General features: G+C 39.5%; 1 protein-coding gene across 8 annotated transcripts in view; it reads left to right on the top strand.

The window, feature by feature from the left end:
- The first annotated feature begins 13338 nt into the window (after positions 1-13338).
- Positions 13339-26374, top strand: part of N4BP2 (NEDD4 binding protein 2) — a 37577-nt gene continuing 24541 nt past the window's right edge. For 4 of the 8 annotated variants that reach the window (XM_074587852.1, XM_074587858.1, XM_074587857.1 and 1 more), the window contains exons 1-4: positions 13339-13526; positions 20079-20193; positions 20493-20666; positions 25031-25369. In XM_074587852.1, the coding sequence (XP_074443953.1) occupies positions 25153-25369 (217 nt within the window). In that variant the 5' untranslated portion in view covers positions 13339-13526; positions 20079-20193; positions 20493-20666; positions 25031-25152. Of the gene's footprint in view, positions 13527-13759; positions 13920-20063; positions 20194-20492; positions 20667-22886; positions 23034-25030; positions 25370-26374 lie in introns of those variants that run through there. The other 4 variants (XM_074587855.1, XM_074587856.1, XM_074587853.1 and 1 more) reach the window with 4 other exon arrangements.

The raw sequence follows: 26374 nt of genomic DNA on the forward strand, positions 1-26374 counted from the left end.
TTTCTGGTCATCTTTCCTCTTTGTCCATCTGTTGTTTGCCTCACGTGTGCAGTCACACACAGCTACTCCAGTTATAATTATAACCTCAATGTTTGCTGCACTGGACCTTCAGAGATATCCCTGAGGTTTCTAATTAAGCTTTGCAGTGTATAACAGCATCTGATTGTTTGAACTACCTATTTTTATAAAAGAACTGATGTTTTTTACATCTTCTGTAAATTGAGAATAGTGGTTACATTCACCTGAGCCAAAGGCGGGTTTCTTTGCAATGTGCATTGCCATAATGAAAGACCTCCAAAAGGTGTCCCATTCCAGAGGGTATTTGCAGTGAAATTACTCCCATCTAAGAATAGACCAGGAAGCACGTTTTGTCCTGAAAACGGGGACTTATGTGTGTCTCCCATGATCTACACTGACAAAGCAAAATCCGTAAAAAGGTGGAGGAGGACTTGTGTATATGTATTATCTCATGAAGACAATCATCTGGAGGCAAAGAGCTTCCTTAGAACAGAGGGGAGTCCCACAACTCACTGACTTTTCATGGAGTACCACCAGTTCTGAATAAAGGGAAGGACTAAATACTATGTGGATGATACACTCTTTTGAAACTGATCCCTATCCATAATCTGTCTAAATGTTATTTTGCTCTGGTTTTGGTGAGGAGGGCTTTTTCCTGTGCTGTCTGAAAATGTCTTTATTCTGAGTCATACTTGGAGATAGGGCAGTTATACTTGCCACTGGACTTTCGTGGGATCAAGGCACGTTGAGAAATGACAAGGATTGTCATTGTCAATACATTTAAGCCATTGTGAAAAAGTGTATATTTGCAAATACACTTGTAATTTGCAAAATACCGTGTTGACAGAACAATTGCACTTGTTTCCTTTGCTTGCAAAGGAAGTAAAATGATTTTATTGGCACCTGCCTATTGGTGATTTCATAGGAGAATTTTTAGAAGCCTCCTTGATCCGTTGCTAGTTTTGAGCAGTCAGAAACTGAAGTCACAGCAGCCTACTGCGTGTCATCTATCCACCTCCTTTCTAGCTGCTCGCTATTATGATGACTTGTCACCATTCACTCCATAATTACATTCTCAAGGTTATTTCCATCTCTACTCCTGATGTGTCCAAAGCACGTACATTTACACCTATTCATTTCTGACAACCAAGTCTACTTTTCTCCAATAATATATTTAATATGAGCATTTATCATCTTTTCTGTCCAGGAGATATGCAAGAGTCTTTGCTTGCACCACATGTCAAAAGCTTCAATTTTCTTTCTGTCACTATCAATAATTTCTCAGAAGTCACATTCATAAGTTGCTACCAGCAAAAAATTAAGCATTTCCCCAGTCAAATCTTTCTACTTTTTGAGGTGGAATGTTTTTTTTTTCAGGCTTTTATAAGGGAAGCCATGGATGGATCAACTGTTCTTCAAATTTTTCCAATTTCTATTGGACAGGTTCTGATGGGATAGATTTGATGCCAGGTAACTGAATTTATGAACAATTTCTGTAGCTAGCCCATTAAGCGTGAAGTTAGCTTATACTCTATTTTTATTAATTAATAAAGTTATTTTATTTATGGCACACTCAAGAATAGCCTGTATTTTTCATTAGCCTTTTATTGTCTCTCTAATACTTGCTGCACAGCAGAAGCAGTTGTGGTGAAGACCATTATGTTGTCAGCCTAAGGTCACTTAAAATGAGTCTGTTTCAAATTCAACTTTTCCATTCTGTAAAGTCCTTCACAGTTTTTTTTTTTTTCTCCATCCAGCCTGCAAGGAAATCTGTAGTTACCTGCAGTTGTAGTAGTAGTGTATGGCTCTTTATGTTTGCCTGCTGTTTTTTCAAATAAAAAGGCAGATTTGGGGAATTTCTGAGTGTATGGGACTGCTTAGAGGAAATACCACTGAGGAAATTGAGAAAGTTTGGTAATATATTTAGCCCATGGCAGCTAACTCTTCCCTCCAGCCACCTGGAGGGAAGACAGTATGAGCAGAGTCTCTCCCTCTGCCCCGTAAGATGAGAACTGTCCTACAATCTGTTAAAAAATGAGAATATGTGTGGTACTAACAAATTCTGATTGAGAGGCTCCTTTGTGAAAAGTATCGATTGTATTTGTGATGCTGCTGTTCTTAATTCTTTCACAGATACATTGTCTGCTGCTTGCAGTAAAGAAAAGTATTATATGAAAATTTACAAATGAATATGAACTTAGAATTTACCATTACGGTCAAAGAAAGATGTTTGATGAATGGATGTGCAATCTCAGACCTGTACTGTAATGATGGGGTCATTTCATGATGATGGATAGGTATGAGGTACACTATTCAAAGGCTTAAAAAGGGGTTGCGTTTGTCAAACTCAGGGAAGCATCAAAGTGTTTGGGTATGGCTCTGTGAGCAATAGAATCATTGCAATTTGCCTTTGAACAAAGTCATGAAATATATTGATCATATAGCTTTATGCTGCTAGGAAAGCAACTAATGATGATTCAATTGAAGTGTACTGTGAATGGCTTGAGGGGATAATCATTAAAATATTACACCACAACGCCATTTGGGAACTTGAATATGAAAGTTGGAATTTCAGACCCTTGTAAAGAACAATCTTGTGTTTGAATTTACAAAATAAAATTACTTCTTTGGATTGTGCAGCTCTGGTCACTTCATCCTTACGATTCTACTTCAGTAAACTCGCTGGATGTTTGCGTCCATGCAGGTCCTCAGGCAGCACAACAGAGGAGCACACTGACAACACAGTGAGCAAGCAGCAGGGAATACTCAGTGTCAGTGGAAGACGATTCACCTAAATTCAGGATATGTGGCAGCAGAGAAGGTAACTAAGGTTATTTGAGCCAGTACTCGAATGGGTATTTAACAAAGCGGACAAGGAATTGGTGTCTAAAGAGAGGACAGAATATCAGGTATTGAATAGACAAAGCCAGAAGTAGGCTAGACAAGGCAAGAGCAAATACAGAAATTAGAAAAGCGTAGTCTTGACAAAAACGGAACGCTTAGTAATACAAAAGCTGTTGGATTTCTAACCAAAAATTCTCCATGATGGAGCGTGAAAAAGTCCATGATGGTAGAGTGATTGCTGAAGGTGGTGATATTAAATGCCAGCAGAGGGATTACTGCTTGTAAAGTAGACTGATATGTATCCACTTACAATTTCACCAACATCTAATACCACTATTTATATCCTATCTGAATTTGGCAAGGCAGCTCATGTGTACTCTGTGTAATATACTATAACTACACTGTATCAAGCATATAAACACTTGCTTTCTTAAGTATATGTCTGTACTGTTCTTTTTATCTTCCAGACACTGCATACTTATACCTAATAATTTATGTTTTCAGGGAACCGCATACTAAAATTGTAAACTTCCTTTATCTGAGACCATTAAAAAAAGCAGACAAAGACTTTTAGCCAGCATGTGAACATTTAAGTCACTACTTTAGATGTACTCCAGTTTTTGCTTATGGAATGCCATTGATCGATATTTAATCAATATTTTTTAAATTTCCTTCAAGATCTGCTTGGCAGCCACCTCTAATCCAGCACATGGGGATGAAAACTCGAGTGAACCATTTTTTTCATTCATTTTCAGTATCATTTAGCTTGACACTGCCTGGATGGGCTCTGTTAGGCTTGTATCCTTGCTTGAAAAACTGTAACAGTATGTTCTCTCACACAGCTTCATAGTAAAAAAGATATAAATGAAAAAATATCTTGACAAGTCTATTAGATTCTGAATATAATTAGAGAGAACAGAACGATGTTACTTCTAGGGGAGAAAAACTTTATCTAGCAACAGGTCCTTAGATCCCCTAAGGAAGCAGCTTATTATAGCAAGTAAGAAGAAACACTAAAGAAAGTACATGGATTCTGACATCATCTATGAATAAAAAAACCCCCAAGGGCTTTATAGTTTCCTGAATTTAAGCAAATTTGCAGTAATATTTAGTCTGTTTTACCAAACCCTTTATTTTGGTGTTTGTGTTCCTTTCTAAAAGGTTTGTCCCTTGGCCTGTTGCTGGATAGGAGAAATGGGAACACAAGAAAAGGTATGAATGAACAGGAGAAATGGGAAGGGGCAAAGATGAATATGTGTGGTAGAGAATCTGCAGCTGGCCAAGCATTAGGGAGTTTCATGTCAGCAAACAAAAAAACGAAGAGATAGAAGGTGAAATAAATATCCCTGAGTGAATTGCAAGTATATTTTAAATATAATGATTTGTCATCAGTAAGTACAATTTTGCCAAATTCAAGCTGAATTGGAGAAGCAAAATTCTGAGAACAATATGATTAAATCTTCTGTTACATATCTTAAAACTAGTTACACCTACAGTTCATATTTACTTAATATAAAGGCTCCTTTTGAATTAGATTTCAGCTTTGCATATTTGGAAGCTACAAAAATAAACTTTTCTAAAACTAGCTGAACAAACTTGTGAGAAGATTTGCAAACAGACCATACTATTAAAACTAAAAATGAGGTTGTCGATTTCTTTTGACCCTGTTTACATAGGAAGGGAGTTCCAGGTCAACTGGAGAACTACATCAGAATATATTGGGAGCTTTTGTTTCTGTGTGCTTATGTCCTGCCTGCTGTTTTGATGCTGCTATGGTTAGTAAATGTCTTCTTGCTGAGCCCAGGGAAGAATATATATGTGACAGTGGCTGCAGTCGCACTCCTGAGTGACGCAACCTGCCATCCACGAAGGGGTGAAGCTGAGTGTTGACAGGTAAATGAAACAAATTTAAATTATGGAAGTGCTTTTTGTTTTCTATTTTCATCCTAATAACAGGTTTAAACATAATCCACATAGGGATTTACTTGTATGTGCCTTTGATCACTGGTGAATTTGAAAAGTAGATGTATAACCAGCAACAATTCAGAGAGTCCCAAAACATTTGCCTTTAAGAGTCCTCAGAGTCACAAATTGCATAATGTTGCTGAGGAAAATAATTACCAACATGTGTATGGATGAGGGGAAAATTGGCAATTTGGTCTTCTGCTGAGTATTTAACCTTTTCACTTTCTACTCTTCAGCACTGTCTAGAAAATACAGTTCATTTTTTGCATGTGGAAAATAGGCAAGTTCATAACAAATACTGATGTAAAGATAAAATTCTTACTGGTTTTGAGGTACACGTTGTTCTCTTCTAATCATCACCACTGCACAGAAGAAGAAATCATAGCTCAGAAGTTGAAGAACTCCATAGAAAATATGAACTACTCATGTTTCAATGTTTTTTTGAGTTAGTGTGTTCTTTCGTCCAGGTTTTGGGGAATGTAAACAGAGGAATAAAGTAATTGAAAGAGTTCAGTGTTTGATCATCTATTTGAAGAAAGATTAAATATGTTTTCATGTTGGTTGTATCAGCTGTTTTGGTTGTTATTTTTTTTTAGTAAGTTGTCTATTACAGATGGGCCCAGATCCAAATTACACCACCTCTCCTCCATCCTGAATTGTGTGTGAGCTACATCTGGTTACAGATACCAATCTGAATATCATGAGCTAAGGCAGGGTGGAGTGGAGCTTGTCTTTAGATCTGACTCTCTTGTTCTCTGGACCTGGAATTGGCATGAATTTGGCAGGTCCGAGCTACCTGATTTTTACCTAGTCCTCAAATAAATAAATCAAACTGTAGACTGCCCTGTTACAAGGAGCGACTGTCATGTCATGTCATGTCTCTGAAGCCCTAAAGTGGTCCTTAGCTGCCTGCGGCTTTATAAATTTGAGTTTCTTTTGTTGCTAGTGTTATTCACTGGGAAAGAATGTGACCCCATTTACAGTGACAGAGGGTGTGAAATCTTAAAAAGTCTTAAAATCTTAAAAATCTTAAAAAAAAGATTGGTAGATTTTAAAGCTACAAAAAAAAAAAAAGAAAAAAAAAAAGAGAGGTCAGAATTTACAGGGAAGCAAAAGAAGGCCCCTTTCCCTGTTCATCAGGGACCAAATAGCCACGGAGTTGATTTCCTATCTAAATAATTAGGTTCTATCATGTGGCAGTTACAAAGAATCACATACCGAACAAAGGATTTCCTTTTTTTTAAAAAAAAAAAAAGTAGTCTATACAGCTGTTTTTAAATGCACATCACTCACTGCTCCCTTCCCCCATCTCCTTGGCTTCTTGTTTCAGCATAAGACACGCATCATACAAGTTATTCAAGTTGAGAAACTAGTTAGTGAAATGTAATTTATAAATGAGTGCTAGTGGGTTTAGATCATAACCTCCCTAATTTATTTTTATAAGCAGCTGGAGTAATTTGCAGACATTCGTGACAGAGGTCAAGCGCAAGGGTTGCTGTAGCTAACCACTTTTTGTGTAACAAATGGCGAGTGAGCAAAATTGACACTAAGCAGGATAACTGTGAGATACTTACATATCGTAGAACTTTGAAGCCATTGACTTGTGGTATCAGAAAATTTTGTAAAATACACAGGTCTGGATAGGGTCTGTACTTGGAAATAAGGCGTCTATGAAACTCTTGGGGAAAGAAATAAAATAGATTTTTGTATTTTTTAAAATCTTCTATTAATTGAAGGTCAGTCACCCGTGAGGAAAATGGATTCGTAAATCACTTATGATTGGCAAGCAATTAACTTCTGGTAAATGAATCGTACAGACAATGGAGTAGAGTCTGTCTTGACAGGTAAAAGCATTTGTTCGTTCAAGTGACATTAATAGATGATTATTGAAACTTCCCTAAAATTCAGGCTCTTACTTAACATTAAATCTACTTAGAAATTCCATTCTGCATCAAGGTCCTATGTTTTAACATTTAAACATTTCTGAATTGGAGCAAACAACAGACAACCCAAAACTTCCAGTAGAATGGAAATACTGGGTTTTATTTAGAGTCACTGAAAAGTTTTAATGACTTTTTTCCCCCAGTATTTTAGTAAGGTGAACTGGACTGATAACCTTTAACATCACAAAAACCATAAAATATGAACATACATCAACTAAAAGAAGCCAAAATTTTCATTGAAATAATATTACATAGTCAAAAGAAAACAGTAACTGATAGCTTTTTTTTACTTTTCTTTATAATGTCAAATTGACTTTTTCAATAAATGGTTTGTTTTCAAATGTTTAATTCTGCATCTCAGCATGACTTGGTCACATTAAGTAAACTTCGGCATTAATATATTTGAGGAAATGCATCTGTTTTTCTTGAAGGAGAACAGTTAACTTTAGGCGATACAGAATACTTTAATGTGATAAAATCCTAATACGAGCAAGGTAGTTTGTAGTTTTTACATGCTATTGTGGTGAAGGTAAATAGATAGGAACACAAGATTATTTTAACCCTCTAATACTTATAATATGATATTGTTCCAGCTGAAAGAAAGAAACTTGTTTCCCTTTCTGCCTCTGCTCCATTTTTTCCACAGTGAAGATAAAGTCCAAAATAGGATGATTCGGATTCAGTAGCTATCACTTACATTAGGGACTTGGCTCTGGGTAAGATATCCTGGGAGAAGCTCAGCTGCCCAAGGAAATAATCCTGGAGACTCACTGCAAATTCTTGAATTATGTTAGTTCTGTCTTAACCTAGAAAATTGTAGCCCAGTTCAATACCAGTGCAATTTCTCCTGCAGCTGTGGCTGTCGAGCTCTTAACCACTGCTTGATGGCAGTTACCTTGCAGATTGGAAACCTGGAGATTTTCTGTCCTGGCGCAGTTTTGTTCTTACAGCTTCGGCTTTACCAATGAATGGAGGCCATTAATGATACTGTTCCTTGGAAACGTTCTCTTTCTTGATCACCATACAACAATTGTTTTATAAAAACCAGTTAAGTAAACTTTCACATCCTGGTCAAATTCCAGTTCAGATAACAGCATGCTGCTTACAGAGTTCAGAGTTCCTGCAGTTCCAACTGGACAGTATGTTGATGTCTGTTAACCTACTCTGTGGTATTGCATGGCACAGTTCAACAGCTGCTGCATTTTGTTTGAGAGGTGGTTTCAGCTAATTGATGTATAAAGTGGATCCCCCCACGGTTCTTTGGGTTTTGTTTTGTTTTTTTTTTTTTTTTTCAAAACATTTTGGGGATGCTAAAAGTTACAGAAGTGTCAAACATTATTTTTTTTTGCTGTTAAGCTTGGTCTAATTACTGCAGTGATATAACTGAAGTTGGATTTTAAAAATAATATAGATTTGCAGTTTTACCGCTAGCCTTTTTCTTAGACCGTGTCTTAAATAAATACACTGACCTCTAAGATCTTTGATATTAAATTTGCTATGGGATAGGATCAATGCAGTTTTTAAAAACAAAGGCAGTGATATTCATCAGATAAGAACATGACAGTTACAATGAAAGTCAGTTTATTACTTTTTATCATGTGCCAAGGAGGCATATTAAGCATCGTTTGTTTTTCCTTTCTGCAGTTTAAACAGATCAGGATGGATTTTTGATATTCATGAAATTTGACATTTCAGACTGATAAAAGCAGCATAGCAGAGAACATCCAATACAGGAATCAGATTCAGCACAAATCAAAACTGAAGTGTGAGCTTATTCCAAATTCAGAAGGTCCTTGGAGCAGTGAGGCTTCTGTCAGCTATATAAGCATGACCTCATTCTGTGCCTGCAGAGAAGATACAATTAAGTATAATTCTTTACTTCTTGGATTACAGTATTTGTTGTCATCATGTCTCTGCATCTCCTTTCCAAAAACCCAGCCATCTTTGTAGTTCTACATTCTGGTGATCTTTAGTATATCAGGTATAACAAGCAAATTTATTATTTCTGTTCTGCAGTATATCTGGAGTATATGATTAAAGTACAAGTATGCTGCTTTAGAATGGCTTTAAACAATAATTTGAAACTTTACAACTAGTAACTTTCAGCATAATCTTATAAACTCCTTTGACCGTTTACTGATGGGTAGGTGAAGCATACACTGATTTGTTAAGTAACTTGTCAATTCATTACTGATAATGCTGGAATTGGTGTGACCTGCTCACCTAAAAATGTGATCCTGTTGAAACCAGCAGAATTTTTGCTGTTGTCTTTAGTGGGCCAAAAATTGCCCCATGATCTAGTTTTTCTTCCTGCTTCTAAATACTATTTTTTCCCCATTTAAAATAATGCTGAAATAGAACCCCATATAAAGGCAATGAAGTCATTATTTTAATATAGGCATAGTAAAAATGTACTATTTGGAATGAAAAAATATATATGTGAATTAACTAACATTACTGCAGGGATACCAACCTGGCAGTTTCTACAGTTAACTACGGAATCCATAACTACATGGAACAGAAGATCAATATACTTCAAGTATAAGAAGCCAGACGTGGAGCTCCTTTACGGAGATTAACCACCACAATTCACTATGCATTTGACTTAAATCTGGAGAGGGGTGGAGGAGAAGAGACAGTTTTGTGACTTATTCTGCAAACATTTATTTTTATAAAGCTTCTATCCTTCCCAACCTGCCTTTTTTTTTTTTTTTTTTTTTTTTTTTACTGAAGGAATTAGATTTCTACTTCGGAAATCAAATTCTGGCTGAGGAAAGAGTTATCTTATGTAGGAACACAAACTCCAAGATCATGGACAAAGTATTGTTAACTGGAGACAGACATTCCAAGAAGCCAAGTTAAACATCTTAAATCAGCATTAAGGTAAATCCATTAGGAAAAAAAATAAAAGGGGGGAAAGCTAACACTTTTTATTTCCCCCAATGGTAAATGAAACCTAAAGCGGGCAACAAAATGTGAAAGGCTCCTTGGGAAGAGGAAGGGTTATAGCATGGAATCAACTTTTATGAAAATGTTTTCTGCAGGAACTAGATGGGGGCTCTTTTCATCTCTCCTTTCTTAAGGATGGAAAACCCCGCGATAATTCGGGGCTTTGATTGTATATATTAATGGTCCAAAGTAAAATTCTGAATAGTGACAAAAAATATACCTTAAATTCCTGGAAAGATAACTTATTTCAGATTTACTGCAGGCAGGCATGAATTTCTAACGCACCCTAATCTCTCAGGCATTTTCCTACAGTATTTATTATTGTATATTCAACGTGTTGCTGGAAGTCTTTAAAATGTCTTTCTTGCCACACTAGAATGTTCTTCAAACCAAAAGTTTAGCTGCAAATTGTTCTTGCAAATCAAAATCTAATCTAATCTTTTTTAACTATAGACCCACAAAGACAATTTGAGCATAGAAGAAAGGAAATTTGCTGAGTGGACTTAGGCTGTATATAATCAGAAACATTAAAAGAGTCGGGCATTTCCTTGTTTTCATAGCCCAACTCTGGTAATAATACTATTTTAATGTGAGTTATAACATAAGCAAGAACATAGTGAAGTATTTTTACTTTGAGAAGGCAGCATTGTAGAAACTGAAATGGAAAATCTGTTGTTAAAGCATTCAGTGAAAACCAGACTAAACACTTGAGCCAAACAGCACAGATTACATGCTGTATGTTCAAGCCACTCCAAGTAAAAACAAGCTGACTGTAGACACAAGGAGAGACAATGGAATGAACAAGACCCCCAAAACAATAGCAGATAATTGGCGATTATTATGTTTGAAAAAGTTGTGTGAAAACTCAAAAAAAAAGGACACACATACTTAAAAGAACCTCTATTACAGTGATTATAATTATTTAGATACCAAAATCCCTCCTGTTTAAAGTGTTAACTGTGGTATCAAGAAATCTGCCAGCACCCAAGTTAGTCTGGCATTTTCATGGTGTCAAATACTGTACAAATACTGTAATACGTACAACTGGCGAAGAACAACATAGCTTCATGCATCAAGTGCCAGCAGCAACACCCCACTAGCAATGCCGCTTAATGGAGGCTGTCAGGCTCGAGCGTACTGAAAACCTCTCTCTTCCTCTTTTTTGGCAACCTTAAAAATATAAAGACACAGTCATTAGACTGGAATTTACATGACCTATTTTTCCAAACGTATGATTAACACATTAGCAGCATCACACCCTTAAAGAAAAACGATTTTGTTCCAAATGCTTGTCCAGACACTGAACGCATGAAGTGAGGAAACTGTTCCTGGTACAGGCATGAAACCACCACTTGACACCACCACACGCACACACAAATTCTGATCAAGGCTTTTCCTCCAGATTTTGGGACATATACAGTATCAGTTTATTGAGTCATGGCAAGAGACAGCTTTTTTGAAACTTAACAGCACATCCTGTGGATGAGTATGTATATGCTTTACGTATTGTATTAGAAATGTAAACGTTTGTCCTTGTTTATTTAAATATCACACACCATGTAACTACAAGATAAACACTGAAATAGCAAAGTGACAGGCAAATTAGCAATGCCTAAATCAATTTAATTGCTAAACTATTAAATGCTTTGAGTACTAATTTCAAAATTTCTAACATTACTTTTATTGTGAAATATATACAATCACACATAAAAATTATTTGCTTTTCTGTTGCTGTGCAATCAAGTAGGCAGCACTTTGGGACTGCGATCTCCACAAGCTCTAGAGAAATTACTCTGAGCACACTTCTGCAGTTTTCACAAGACAACTATAGTGAGCTACCCGTGTATAATTAGTTCACCTTAAATTAAGCTTATTATTTCTGCACTTGCTTATTCGTTATTGGCATTAAAACTAGTTACATCTCTAATGCAACAGGTTGGTGCTGGTGGAAGAGGGAAGGAGCCTCCAGGCCCCAGAGGGAAGCAGCAGAGGAGTACGAGGGACCAGTGACCGAGACACAAAGCTGGCCGGGACTTCTTGGGTCTTTCTTGTGAAACATGTAACACTAGCTGCTAAATAAGCAGCGCTTTAGTAGTCTGCTAAAGGCTGCTTCTCGTTTCCCTCTTTGAAGGAAAATGAAGGACAAATGAGGCTCAGGGATGCCACCTCGTCCTTGAATGGGATGAATCACAATGTGAGGAACCCTCGGGCTGGGGCACAATCATACTTCCCTCGGGGGGGAAATGCTCTTCCTCTTTCAGAGCAGCGCCATCACTTCTGTTCCCTAGGAAGATCCCAGTGGGACACCTCCAGCCAACGTCCTCCAGAGGCATTGTGCCCTGATGGGAGGCAGTTGAATACAGATGGTGGGGTGGTATCTCCAGACAATGGTGTGTGAGAAGGCACCCATCTCCTGGGAATCAGATGAACAAGCAGGAAGTTGAGACCCAGCCTATTATCTTGCTCGGGCAGGCAGGGAGACAGAGCTGACAAGGATGCCTGTGGCTATGTAATGAAGTCCTATTCTTAGAAATCAGTAATGGGTAAACCTCATCAGTAATTTTCCAATTATATGTTAATGCCCATTTGTTGACCGTGAAATTTCTCAGATCGACAAACTTCTATAAAACTACAGAGAAGTTTCCCAGTAGAACCCCCTCATCTTGAGTGTTTGGGTTTGTTTTTTGTTTTTTTTTGTTTCATTTTAAGAGCTTTGCCCTTTGTTTTGTGTTGATAAATTCAAACCTCTTTTTCAGGTGCCTAGTTCCCTTCATGGTGGCTTCACAGCCGTTTTAATTTAAGAGCTGCTTATAGTCATCTCAGTCTGTCAGAAGCACATCTCTCTTCCCTTTCATCTTTCCACAATCCCTTGCTTGATGCAGATAACGAAGCCCTCTCCTGATCAGTTGCTCCGCTGTTCTCCTGTTGCAGTTCACACTCTCCACTGCAACCGCTGATGCCAGATCCCACCAAACTTTCCTCAGATTCCTTAAAAAGTCTCGATTTCTCGTCTGCCGCTGACAAATCATTTCTCCTCCCACCTGAGCTCGCAAATCCACCACATCATTCTGGACCGCAGGAGCCTTCTCTTCTGCTGCAACGTTAGAAATTGCTTGGTAAAAGAGGGCAGCGGCACCAGAAGTTAAACATTCATCCTTTTTGTTACAAACTTGAAGCCTGCCAGTACACGCCCGACAGATTTAACTATACTCTCAGCCTCTCATCTCCAGTCATTCGCTGAACTCGCCTACGCCCTGCAGCCATCAAGATGGCCTCTACGGGCGAGGCCGGTCCTTCCACACCGCCTTTCCCCGCACCGGTAGAGCACACCGTTTCCCTTTTCACAGGTGAACGCTACGGGCGGTCAGTTTTATCAAATAACCCCTGGAAAAGGTGGCGAGGTCCTCCCCAGGCGGGGAGCTGCCCTCAGCCGGTGGGAGGCGACCCCCCACCCCCCCCCCCCCGCCACTCCCGGGTCTCTTCTCCTTTTCCTTCAGAAACGGCCCCTTGGCAGCAGGGGGGAAGGTGTCGGGCAGCACCCGGAGGACGCCAGAGTGGCCGGGTCCAGACACCCGGGCCACCAGCCCGGCCTCCGCGGCGGCCCCTCAGGGCGGGCCGAGGGGAGGAGGGCGGCGCGGCGCCGAGCGGAGCCTCCTCCCGGGCTGTTCTTCCCCGGCCGGACGGAGAGCGGCACTGTGTCCCCGCGGCGCACGCTCCGCCGGAGCCTCCCCCTCTCCTCGGCCGCCAAGCAGCTCCCCAGCCCCTGCGTCCGCCGCCGGCGGAAGCCAGCGAGCCGAGCGGCGGGAGGTAAAGGCCGGCGGGGTCTGGGCGCGGAGCGGCAGGACCGGGGAGGAGCCTCGCCCTCCCCCCGCTCGCCGTAGCGTTGCGGCCTCCGCCATCTCGGGGGTGGCTGTGGGCCGTGCGGCGGCCCCGGTGGCACGGAGGGGCCCGTCCCCCGGCGTCACTGGAGAGGAGTTGCCGGCGGGTGGGAGGGGAGGCAGCGGGGCGGGTGCTGTGCTGCGGGCCCGCCCGCCAGCCGGGGGCTCGGCCGCGGGTCGCGGGCCCCCGCTAGCGGCTCCGCTAGCGCAGCGAAGGGGCCGGGGAAGCGGCGGATGGGTCCCGTCGCCGCTGGGGCCTGCCGGACCCAGGGTGGGCCTTGCGGCTGGAGCGGCCGCCGGGTCGCCGCTCGCCGCCGTTGTGGTGAGGGCTGCGGGCGCTCCGCGGCGTGAGGCGCTGGCTGCTTCCCCTGCTCCACCTTCCTCGCCCCTCAGCGTGAAAGGCGGCCTTTCCTCTCAAGAAACACCGACTGCCGCCCCCGGCAGCCCCGGGGAGGGCGACGGCGGCCCCGGCCTGCCCTGCCCTACCCCGCCGTCGGCCGCGGCCTGTGCGGCGGCCCCGGGCGCTGGAGGAAGGGACGGGGCTGGCGAGGCCGTGTAAACGCTTCGCCCCCCGGTCCCGAGCAAACGGTGCGGAGTGCCAGGGAGCTTTAAAAGCGTGTCCCGAAGGGCAAAGCCCCGCAAGATAAATCCACCCCCCGCAAAACGAAATCAAAGGGGTTTTAGTACTTGAAGGAGTTGTTTGGTTTTGAACGGTCGAACGCTGAAATGTGTTTATCGTGCGGTTATTTGTGTCCTTCGTGGCGTAATGTTCCCACGTGCTGATCGAGAGCCATAAGGTCACTGGGGCTTTGGAGGACCCTGACTTCAAAGGAGAGGGAAAAAAAATAATATGTATTTATTTTTCTTAACTCTTGTGCTAAATAACTAAGACCAATTTGACTGTTAAGAGACCCTTAAAATGTTTTTATACAGCGTCTTGACAAAGTTTAGTATGCATCGCATCTTTCAGTAGGACCTTGCAGTGAAAAGATGAGAATAATTCATATAGGACTTATCCAAAATACTTTTGGAGTTTTTCTGCTTATTTCAGGTAAAGCAAAAGAACAGAGAAGGTAACAGGGTTGCTTTTCATCCATTTCACCTTCACTGGAATAAAAGCTTAAGTTAATATGTCTTGGGATGTGATTAGAGAGCCAAAGGTTGAGATGCAAACCTGAAGAAAATTACAGAAGGGCAGAAAAAATTAGGTATGGTACATGTTTGTTAGCATGAGAGTTTTAGCCCTGATTCATACGGGTACAGTCACCATGACTAGGGCAGGGCTCGCTTGTGTCATGTGCTTACAGCACTTTCAAGTTGCAATAGTTTGTGTTCCTATAGATCATGTGAAGAGCTTGTGAAGGAAATTTAACAGCATCAAAGCACACCTTAAAAATCCTTTAATTTCTTCTTTATAGGCTTTCTCCTGTTGTGTTTTGTTTTTAACTGTGGAATTACGCTATTTTTTGTGGTCTTGTTTACACTTTTTTTTTTTTTAAGAACTCTATTGTATTAACATTAAGGCATTTCAGATGGGGAACGCACTGATGCAGAGGGAAGCAAGGTTCTTAGTGTTACCAGTGTGAAAGTCCAGTAGTACCTGGCAAAAATGTTAGCCTAGGCATGGTGTTAAGAAACATTCATGGTATACTTACAGCTGTTTCACTTTATGGTGTAGGTGGACTGTTACCTGTGACTTTGTCCATTTTACAAGAGAAAATTACGTTGTCTTGAATTCGTGTATATGTTGTAATAGGGACTTCATGGGGATGTAGTTCTGAAGTGTTGCATGGTTTCGTGTCTTTCACTCCTACCTGTGTATTGATCTGTACTTTGTGCTAAATGGCTGACGTAATCAGTATAATTATTATTTTATATAAAGTTCTTCTGCATGTGAATTTAGCTCTGAGTTTAGCTCTGAAGTTCCTGAATTACTAATCCTTGAGTTTTAGGAAGTTGCTGCCTTTGTTTTTCTTACAGAGGCTTTGCTATTATAAAAATGTCAGTAGGGCATTAATTAGCTGTCAGTTACACCACCTCAGAACTAGGTAAAGCTGTACATTGATATTTTCTCCTGAATTCAGCTGTGGTTATGGAAAAGGTTAAGTTTTCCAGCTGTTGCTTCTTGCAACTCCACTGGGGTTTTTTGATCTCCTGGTGGGTTGGTTTATGTAACTGATCTGTGTTCCATCTCAAAAATTGCCTGTGTTAACTTGAACCGCCATTATAACCATTTAAGTGGACCTGGCTGATGTTTTTTTTCAAGTCATCTAAGGTGAACTACTTTCTGAAGGTAAATGACAGGTTTGAGTCTCTATCAAGTAAGTAATGACAGTCATTTGGAGACTGTGAGCTTTTTGTTGATACACAAATCAGGATGAGGTCATCTATCTATGGTTTATATTAAGCTGAAAATAGTTTTTATCTTTTTAATAGCTGTGTAATGGCGGTGTGTGTGTGCTATGTTCAACAGGCCTAGTGGCTTCAGCAATGGAAGTGCATTGGAATGTATGAAGTAGATATAATTGCCCGGATAGGTTTGTGTAATGTAGTTTCCAGCCTAGGACCTGATATGTGATATTTTTTGTTTGTTTTTCCCCAGAAAATATTTAGGATGTCTATATGAATAAGCTATTCTCATTCCTGTCTTGCTTTCTTCATGTGATTTGGTTTCTTGCCTTTTTTTTTTAAGTTATAATTGTATCATGCAACTTGAATAGGTGTGAGTTGTCTAACTGTATTATGTGTCACTATGGTATGTTCCTGTTTGTGAAACCCTGGAGTGGTTCCCATGTTGCTGGTGTGGGTGGACCACCAGCAAAGTTTACAAACTGCTTTATGTCTCTTTCCAACCTGACTCCTTAGCTTCATGATGTGGCTGCTACTGTTCTGAGGTTACTGCTTCATAGATAACACCTTGGTAAAAAATCTGGCTTGTGTTCCAGTGCACCTTGTGCTCTGATGCTCCGGCAGTCACAATCTTGCAAGTCTCCTGTTCTTGCACGTGCTTTCTGCAGACCTGAACACATCTTCATTTTGTTTTTGTGTTTGAGCCCGTGCTGAAGTCCAGAAATTTCTTGTGCTTCAGCTTTGTCCCAGTGTGCAACAAACGTTAATTTAGAATCACAGAACTGAAAACTGTGTGAGGCAGTTAGGAGGGAAGTGGCAGCTGGGGATCACCAGAGTGCAGCACTGTGTACATCACAGACTCAAGATCTTCAGCAGACCTTCAGGAAGAGATTATACTGCACAAAGCTGGCCAGACAGTGCTGCCTTTGAGTTGTTTTGTTATCACATGCAAGGGAAAGCTGTGGAGCTGAGAAGCCTTTGTCTGTGGAAGCAGCAGAACCAAGACCTGGTCACATGGCAGAAGCCCTGTTAGATGTCTACATAGGTCTGAAGATTCGTGCTCTGGAGTCTGAGTCTTTGACAGCCACTTCCCTTTGTTCCCAGACGCGTTAGAGTTGTGGCATCATCTATAAGAAGGAAGTTAATCTGTCTTCATTTGCATCAACAGCTAAAGCAAGCCAAGATTTGGGGAAGTAGCATTTGCATTTATTGCCAGTCCTGACTGCTGCCATTGCAGAAAACTCTAAATAAAGTATTCTTTTGATTTTCCACTTTTCCTTCCTCTATAATGCCACCTGCATTTGCGTGCCCATAATAATAAGCCTCACCTGTGATCTTCAGTAATACTTCTCTTTTACAGTATCTTCTCATCTTGATGGAACCAGTCCTCACTCACTCTTGCTGCTGCCCTTTTGCTGGCTTTCCAAGCACTAAAATAAGTGCTCATTCTTTGGCCAGGTCTCAGTCACAGAAACAAAATAAAAATAAATTCTTAAGAGACAGGAAACAGTAATATAGCAGAATACAGCAGTATTAAAATTAACCTCATTAGGAGAGTTTTGCTCAGCTTTATAATGTTATATTTTCCTTTTTTTCAATCAGACTCAAATATTTTGTGCATCAGACTATATTGTAGCTTAGCTAGATATTGTCAGAGTTGCAATTTATAAAAGGTTACAAGCTATTTCCAGCAACTCAGAGAGGCACCAAGTCTTGAATTACAAGATCCAAGCGCTGCTGTCTGTTTGAAGGCTTTTTGGACACAGGTATGAAAGTTCACCTGGAGAGGATGTAAAAGGAAATTCTGTTGTGCTGAGGAACTGTAATTCTGCAGAGACGTGTTACTCTTATTCACTGCCCTTCAGCCTGACTTTCGGACAGAGTCTCTGGAAACATGATGGGGGCAAGTTGCAGCTCCATCTGGCAGGAGTTCTCTTTTTCTCTTTCCAAATCTTTCTCTCTTGCTGTTTTATAATATGGAACAGGAATACAATCTTAAGCAGTAGCACTGATTACAGATGTGAAACTGCAGAAGCACCACTGCAAAAAAAAAAAATCCTCTAAACCAACCAACAACCCTCTCCACCCAAACAAGGAAAACAACTGCTTGTTGATTATTTTTTTTTTTTCTAGCTTGTCAGGCTGCATATCTGTGTGCTCCATAATCCCAAGACCAGTTGGTTTTTTTGCCACCTCCCAGGCTTTGACCTTCAGCACACAGCAAAAGGAGGGTGAGTGCAAAAGTAGTTCTTACCAAGCAGACCTGGTGCTGGGGAACTTGCTTACTGGTGGCTCTCCTCCTACCTCACTGCTTTAGTCGTGTGCACCCAGCAGGAGATCCGCCTGTCTTTTAGAAAGCACCGTTCTGGGAGCTTGCGCTCACCTGTACGGAGGGCCTCTAGCAAGAGCAGCTGCCCGGCTTAAAAGGAAACTGCGTGATGTGGAGTTCTGGAGTTTGACAGCTTCTGTTACCTGTCAAATACCATCTGACTGTCACTGCAGGTTGACTTCTCCTTTTGATGTGGCCCGTGGAGAAAAGCCTTTGAGTCCTTCCTAGCGAACAGCGCTCTGCTCTTCCTGAAAGTTGCATTTACTTCCTAAGCATCTACTTCGGATGAGGTTGGGCTGGTTTTGTACTCTTGAATTGTGTACTTGATGGACGAAGCTTTTGTTCTGAACTCAAAGCAAGATTTATTTTCTGCTGCTGCCTCAAAAGAATCTGGCAGTCTGGTCCAGGCCATACGCAGGGCTTAAAAATCACAACTGGAAAAAAAAGCCCTAGCAGAGCAGACTGCATAAAGCAAGTGTATTGAGACATGGGCGTCAGTGTCTTGCACTTTGACAGAATTTGATGTGAAAAAGAGTAGCTTAGTTAAAACTGTTGTAATAGCCAAAGCCCTTGGAACAACCAGTAGGAATAACACTGAGTGAGAGAAGGAAAAGACCAGAAAAGATACTTGAAGTGTTTTTAAAAGCGCTTTGTTTCTAGCTGGGTATAGATTTTCACATTAAGTAACAAAGCGGTTAGGTGGGGTGTGCTGTTGCTGACTGCTGTCAGAAATGGAAGCACACAAAAGGTTCCCAAGCTGTCTCCTTTGCTACTCTTAATGCTTATTGAGAAAAATCTGCTGGAAGGCATTTCCTTTTTTTCTTCCCCTTTTTACCTTGTGTTTTTTAGAGAGGGGACTAAAATGTTTTTCAAAAAGAAAAGCTTCTTGTGTGAATACAACTAGAGTACAATGATTGGGTCTCAGTTTGATTTCATTGGATGTTTTTTCTCTATTTATTTTTTTTCTCTGTTTCTATTTACATACTTACTTGTTTTACTCCATTTATGAGACTTCAAAGTGCAAGTGAAAAAATGTGGAGATAACCTTTGTGTTTTAATGCCTGCATTCGTAGAGCTTGATTCAGAAAGCAGAAATCTGAGTAGTGGAAATAATGTAGCATTACGCTGTTATCAGGTACGCTTCAGCCTTTTCATTCTGTTCTAGTCTGAATTTATATTCAGAAATGAAATGTTCTGTAAAATTGAGCCTTTCCTGGTGTATTTTTTGTGAAACCATGTGTTTGAGAGTGGGGTGAATAGTGTTCTCTGCCTGCAGCCTGTCCTTTACTTTGTAAATTTGGATCCTCATGATCAAGTTCTTGCTTATGTGAAGTGCTGTGTATGTTTCGATGACAATTCTTAACTCTTTAGAGCGGTGGAGTGAGATTAGGTGCAAAACAGGAGCTGGGTTTCTCCATCTCTTGTGAAGAGTGTTACAAGGTAGTTGAGTCCTCAGCCTGCTGTATTAGGTGTGCGACAGAATGTTTGTTCCAAATTCTTTACTTGATTTAGGTGTGTATGCTCGTAGGTGTGGTTTGGTTTGCCTTTTTTTTTTTAAGCTGATTTTAATTTGATTGAAAGCATAAGACTGTTGTCAGGAAAGTGAGCTCTAGGCTGATTAGGCTAATATGTACACTGGAATTAAATTGGGCTTTGAGTACATCTGAAATCTTTGGTGTGTACACAGTGGATTAGGAGTTTGCAGGCTCTTCGATGAACAGAAGTGCAGTGTTTTAGCATTGGTAGGGCATTGCAAGTTAGTGGTATATCTGTCAATAACGTATTCTGACTTTGATGTTCCAGGTATTCTTTGCCTAATCCACCACACGATGGAACAAATCATTTCTTGACCAGCATAGATACGTAAACATCTTCAGGATGGTTAAGAACTGTGGTGAAGAACCAAGTGGAATGACAAGTGAGGAAACTTACTTTTATTCCTAATTCTGCTGCCATTATGTTTTTTCTTTACCTGATGTAAGTCAGCTTTTTTAGATGACAAATCAGTAGCTGAAATCAAGTAGGTATTCTTATCCTTAGGAAAAGTTACATTTGAGCTCAACTTGGCATGTTGTGTACTTTGTCAGTATAATATTAATTGTTTTTAGTAGACTAAGCACAGCTATGTGTATTGCTCATTGTTAAATCCCTACTTTGTTCTATGGTCTGTGAGCAAAATATCAATTTTAATTTGTGTTCTGATCATTCCTTTGCCAGGAGGGAGTATCCACTTCTGCTGACATCTAATTTTTATGTTTGAAAGTATGGTTTCTTGACAGAAGAGTGCATTATATTTTTTTAACAGCAGATTTTTATTAAATGTGGCATCAGTGTTGGTTTTGGAAAGATGAGAAGGGACCTACTGTGGGGCAACTCAGTGAAGCTGAAAATGTAAGTTCTATGCAATTACTGTTCTATTTGAATTACAAATGTAGATTTATTTTTTTTCAGTGTCCAGCATGTCCGTATATATACATGTGACTGTTTTTTAAAAGCCAAAAGATGCAAATTAACATTACATGATAAATATTTTATGTAGTTTGAAATTGAAAAATTCTTTAAAACCCCCCAAAACCAACCAAAAAAACCCAACCCCTAAACCAACCTCTTTTATATGTGAGTTAATGTCCTTAAATTGATCAGACAAATTTAAAAATATATACAAATCAGGCAGCTTTCGTCATATTGATTATTACATTATGTCAAGGCTGGAGACTTTCTTTGTCCTTAAGAAAGGAAGAGAAGTAATACTGATAGCTTATTTGTCATTTGAACTTGATTACAGGTAAACCTGAAATGTCCCGTGCTGCTGAATACTTTTAGTAAACCTCAGATAGTGGTTAGAATATTTTTCTTGTTTGCTTGAAAAATAAGTTCTCATAATGACTTTGAAAAATTATGTTTACTGGTGATTATTTCCCGATTGCAGTATCTCTGATTTAAAGAGCTTTGTCAATACTTTGGTATCAACTAACTCACTTAAAGTAGTTTAGTATATTTCTTCCTTTATTACATGTGTTCTCTCTCTTTTGAATACTACCTGTTTCCTTCTCTTACTGTACTTGAGATATATGTGTAATACGACTTGCAGTCAGTCCAGTCTACTCAAGAATTTTGACAGATCTTGAAAACGCAAGCTACTGCGTGTGGTTTCTAAGATATCCCAGTGTAAAAGACGTATGAGATGTGTCAGGCCTTAATCAGATCTTTATTCAGCAACTGCATATGCATTTTCATACTACACTGAAAATGAAACAATAATGCACGTCTCAAGCCTGAGACATATTGCTTTTCCAGAAATTTTATGATGGTCAGGTGGTGCCTAATATTGTTTTATAGTAGCTTTTGTTTGATTTTGTAAAAATCCAGTTCTTCAACAATATATAGCAGTTCTTAGGAAGCAAGGGGGAAGTTCTAGCTTTTGCTATGGAAAACAAAAGATGTTTAACTGGACAAATGTAATGTAGCCTCAGTGTAAACATGACTCATGCCTTTTAGCTTAATTTTAGAAAATGCATTTGTAACCTTATTTTTTTTTTTTTTTTACATTTGTTCAAAGTTCTATGAGAATTCTTTACAGCAAGTCTGTGGATTCAACAGTACCGCTTAGCAATGTGAAGGCTTGTGTATGACAAATCTGTTAGCACTTACTTCCTAACAGAAATGAAATCTTAGCTCTTCTAAAAATAATAAAATAACACATTTGGTTTTGGAGGGTGTTGGGGATGCCCCCTCCCCTGCCTTAGATTTTCATTTGGATGGTTTAGTTTAAATGTTTTGAATTCTTTATATTATTATATTATGTGTCATAACAAAGAGTACCATTTTATTTTTTTATCCCCCCCCCCCCCAAGATAAGTTACATATAAGTTGCAGTTAAGTTACAATTTGCTTTACCTATGTTGGGGCCTGGAAGGGTTGGTTTGGGTTTTTTTTTTTGACATTTTTTTCCCCTTAATGTGAGGAGTCTGATCAGGATGACTATTATACTGCTGCTATTTTGGATTAATTTCTTCTATGGGCAATTGTATTAATGGAAATAAAATGGAACATTTTGGATCATGTGTCTGCAAGGGAATTCCTTTGCAGCAAGTACGGTGATTTAAATTCACTCCATGCTTTATGGAAAATTTTTTAATATATTTTCCTAAGACCGTAATGCTTTATCAATTAGTTTATCAGTTTAGGTATGAGAGTGCAAAAAAATGGAGAGGGAGGTGGGAAAAAAAACTTGCATATTTCTTCTCTTCTGTATAACTGACAGACACTTCATATTTACTGGGAACATTGGTCATCTTTAATTCTTTCCCCTAGGGAATTATAAACACATTCTTAGAACTAGTTTATGAAATTACTTGTTTTCCTTTCACTGCAAAGGGAAGTTGAATGGTGTTAGTAAGGTGCTGAGATCTCAAGTAAGACTTGAGATCTTGTTCCCTCCTCTTGTTGTGCCAGGTTGTCCACTTGTCTATGCTTCATTGTTCTGTCTGTCAAACAGGAAAGAAAAATGTGTTGTGTTAGGTTGATTACGTTGGTACCTGCCTGTTTTTGTAGTGACTGGCTTGCCTGTTATGGATGCTGATCTCTGGCTACGTGTGTCTGTGCCTACAGAATGTCTGTGATGCATCCATCCAGCTCCTTAGGGGTAGCAGTACTGCCTGAGGCTCGTAATCTACCATCAGAAATAAACTCTGCCCAGCTAGAAAGATGATGACATTAAAGTGCCCTGACCTGACAAGTCTACTTTTTCTCTTGTAGGTTAGTAGGGTTTGAAAATTAAATTATTTTGTGAGAATGCTGATATCTTAATATCTCTTATTTGTAAGATTGCTTAATTTGGAAGGTAATTCTCATACGGGCAGATTTTTGTACATATGTTTGTTTGGGAGGAGATCCTTAATATCATGAGATGCGTATTTCTCAAGAACTATGAGTGAGGAGGTGCTCGTGGGTTTTGTTTTGCTTTGTTTTGCTTTGTTTTTAAAGGTGAAGTTGAGACTGCCACAAGAGTATTGTTTTTCATCAGTGCTAAAATGAAACAGCTGTTTCTTCTAATTGGATGCATGTCAAACGGTGTACCCAGAACTGACTAGAGAACCTCCAAGCATATTGCAGCCTCTGGCTAATTGTCTAGAATTCCCTTTCAGTGTGTTCAGCACAGCCCTGCTCTTCTAAATCATTATGTTATTACAACTCCATTTTCATCTGTGAGGGGAAAAAACCCACCCTCATCTACAGCAAACTACAGACTGATTCATATTATGTTATCCAGAACCAATAAATATAGCTGACCTGCAAGTCTGGCTATTGGGTTATTCAAAATTATTTCCTCCTTCATAGTAAACTGATTTTCAAAAAGAGAAACTTGACTATCTGAAAAGGCAAGTCCCTAGATAAAATCCTCTGTAAAGTTCGAGTTTGCTCTTAAAAGCAAGTGAAAATTCTTCCTTTCAGTTGAGCATGTTAATGTTATGTCTTATGTAATACAGTAGGGTGTGCTTTGCATGTACGCAGGCATCTATTTTTATATACTTTTATTGTGCTTGGTAATATCAACAGAAGATACTACCCAGGAATCTGTCCAGGAATTTCATTGTGAATATTGTGGTAAACAAAGCAGATTGTGTCAAAATATCTGTCTGTGATACTGGCCATGGTAAATGCCTTATTTTAAGTGAAATCCTGGGCAATGCTGATCTATCTTTTTGATAGGTCTTAAAATTTCTACAATCTTACTAAGACTTTAGATGAGATGAGACGAAATGTTGATCTGTGCATTGCCTTAGCATACGTGGATGTAATTCTGAATAATTATTTGTAAAAATGAATTAGTTTATTATGAGCATCCCTAGAATACAACAGAGCTTTGATACTTTTTGATATAAAGAAAAAAAGTGAGGTCTCACCATATTCTGGTAGTTACTCTGTGCTTGTACTTCAATTAATAATCGCTTTCCTTTTCTAGACAAGATTAATGCAGTAATTGCAGTTATTAGAGATGCCATAATGTTTTAACTAGACTTATTCAAAGGCTTTATGGCAGGAGTGGGGGGGGGGTGGGCAGACAGAAGCCTTGTCTTGCTTTATGGCTTATAAAGCTGTAAAATGTTTTTAACAATTAAAAAAAAAACCACACAGGCTGAGGTTGGAAGGCGCTTCTGGATGTCATCTGGTTCAACCCACCTGCTCAAGCAGGGTCACCTGAAGCAGGTTGCTCAGGGCCATGTTCGGTCAGGTTTTGCGAATCTGCATGGTTGGAGACTCCACAGCCTCTCTGCGCAACCTACGCTAGTGTTTGAACGTTGAAGAACCCCAACTATTTAGTTGTAAAAAATCAAGTGTGAGGAAGATTTGGAGATGTCTCTTACATTTTCCAATACTTTCGTAAGGGGAGCAAAATTTGTGAATTTTAACAGAGAATATAAGTGTTCCATAATGTTAACTGGTCATCAGTAGGTGTTAGCAGGGGAATATTTGTGAATTGGCTGCCTTGTATTGCTTCCTTTACTCTTATGGATTATTCTTTTAAGCTCCATTTTATTTGTTCTCTCTTCCAGACGCAGATTCAGTATCTAGTTAGTTGAAAAATAAGGCTGCTATTTAGCTGTCAGCCATTTGAAAAGAAGAAAGGCAGCCTTCTAGAAAATGCTTTCCTGGATGCGGATGTATTTTTTTGATCTTCTAGCTATCTAAATAGGAGACATGGAAATGTGACTGTGTATTTCAATAAAATTTCTCTGTTCTCTTTTTTCCAGGTCTGCTATTTCTGTTATCCGTATCCCAGTTACGAGAGGTTTTTTGTGATTTCTGAGCTTGGTGCTGTCAGCCTCATGTGAAGAAACTAAATCGAAAAGCAAGCTGATTTTTAGAAAATAAAATGCCGCGGAGAAGGAAGACTGGTGGGAGTCCTTCTCGGAAGAATGGCAATTCTGACAGAACTGCTTTTGGTGTATCCCAAGGGGACCCAGGCCACTCAGTGTCACAAGCAGTGCATAGTGTCAATAAGGAAGAGCTCTTCAACAGCATGTCAGAGATGTTTTCTGATCTAGATCCTAGTGTGGTTTATATGGTTCTGTCTGAATGTGATTTTAAAGGTAAATAATGCACAGTTGGCGTTACAGTTTTGTTCCATATGCAGACAGCTCTTAACTAGGGTGACTCCAGAAAATTTGATGTGGGTGTTGCAAGCGTATTTGTGAGTTTAGTTTTTAATGAATAGGTGAGTCATAATATTTTGAAATTTTATAGCTCTTTCAATGCAAGATTCTCCAAGTTTGACAATGTTTCTGTGAGGCTGGTAATTTGCAGTAGCTGTGTGCTTCATACATGGAGGTACAGTTTACGTGGCTTGTTCTGTGACACAGAGCAGGCAGTGGTAGAGTTGTGAGGAGAATCTGTTTTTTCCAATTAGTTCCTGTGCCATATCTGCTAGATGCATAAACTGTTTCTGCAGGAGGGGTATTTTATGTTGTAGATCATCATTTTTTAAGACAATGGTACACAGTATGTGGTCCTGGCAGCATTTGCTTTTCCTTAAATACTTGAATTGAGATTTTAATTTACTTTGTTTTGCACTGTCATCTTGTCATCTCCACTGAGGATTAGTTTTTGCAGGATAAATTCTGTTTGTCATGTTGAATTCTCTGCAGTCTTGCTTGGACTGTGTTTCTTCCCCTGTGTTCTGCCAAGCTACATACTCACCTCTCCTGGCAGACTATTTTCATGCCTGTGCCCAGTCGTTTCCATGCTTTTGTGGCTTTGAAATTCTTCTATATACAAGTTTATTCACTTATTATAAAAGTAATGGATGAGATGCTGCATAGCAACGTCTGAGGAGTTATTTAGCAGGAGAATAAGTCATATATGGAGCATTTTAATTAATCTGTTCATGTGATCAGATGTGATTAGCTGAGATTTTTCTAAGACTATTTGCAAAGAAGGCAGAGTTTGGCATTTTTTTTGTGTGTATGAAAACTAGGTAGCCATTAAAAAGGCTGCTTTTATTGCTGTTTTTGCCTTACCTAAATTGTATGGAGTTTATAACTCTCACATTTGTTGCTATCATTGTTATTCCTTCTAAAATTTAAATTGATGGTATT

The sequence above is a fragment of the Larus michahellis genome, chromosome 5 (assembly GCF_964199755.1).
Source record: "Larus michahellis chromosome 5, bLarMic1.1, whole genome shotgun sequence".
In the NCBI taxonomy this organism is placed as follows: Eukaryota; Metazoa; Chordata; class Aves; order Charadriiformes; family Laridae; genus Larus; species Larus michahellis.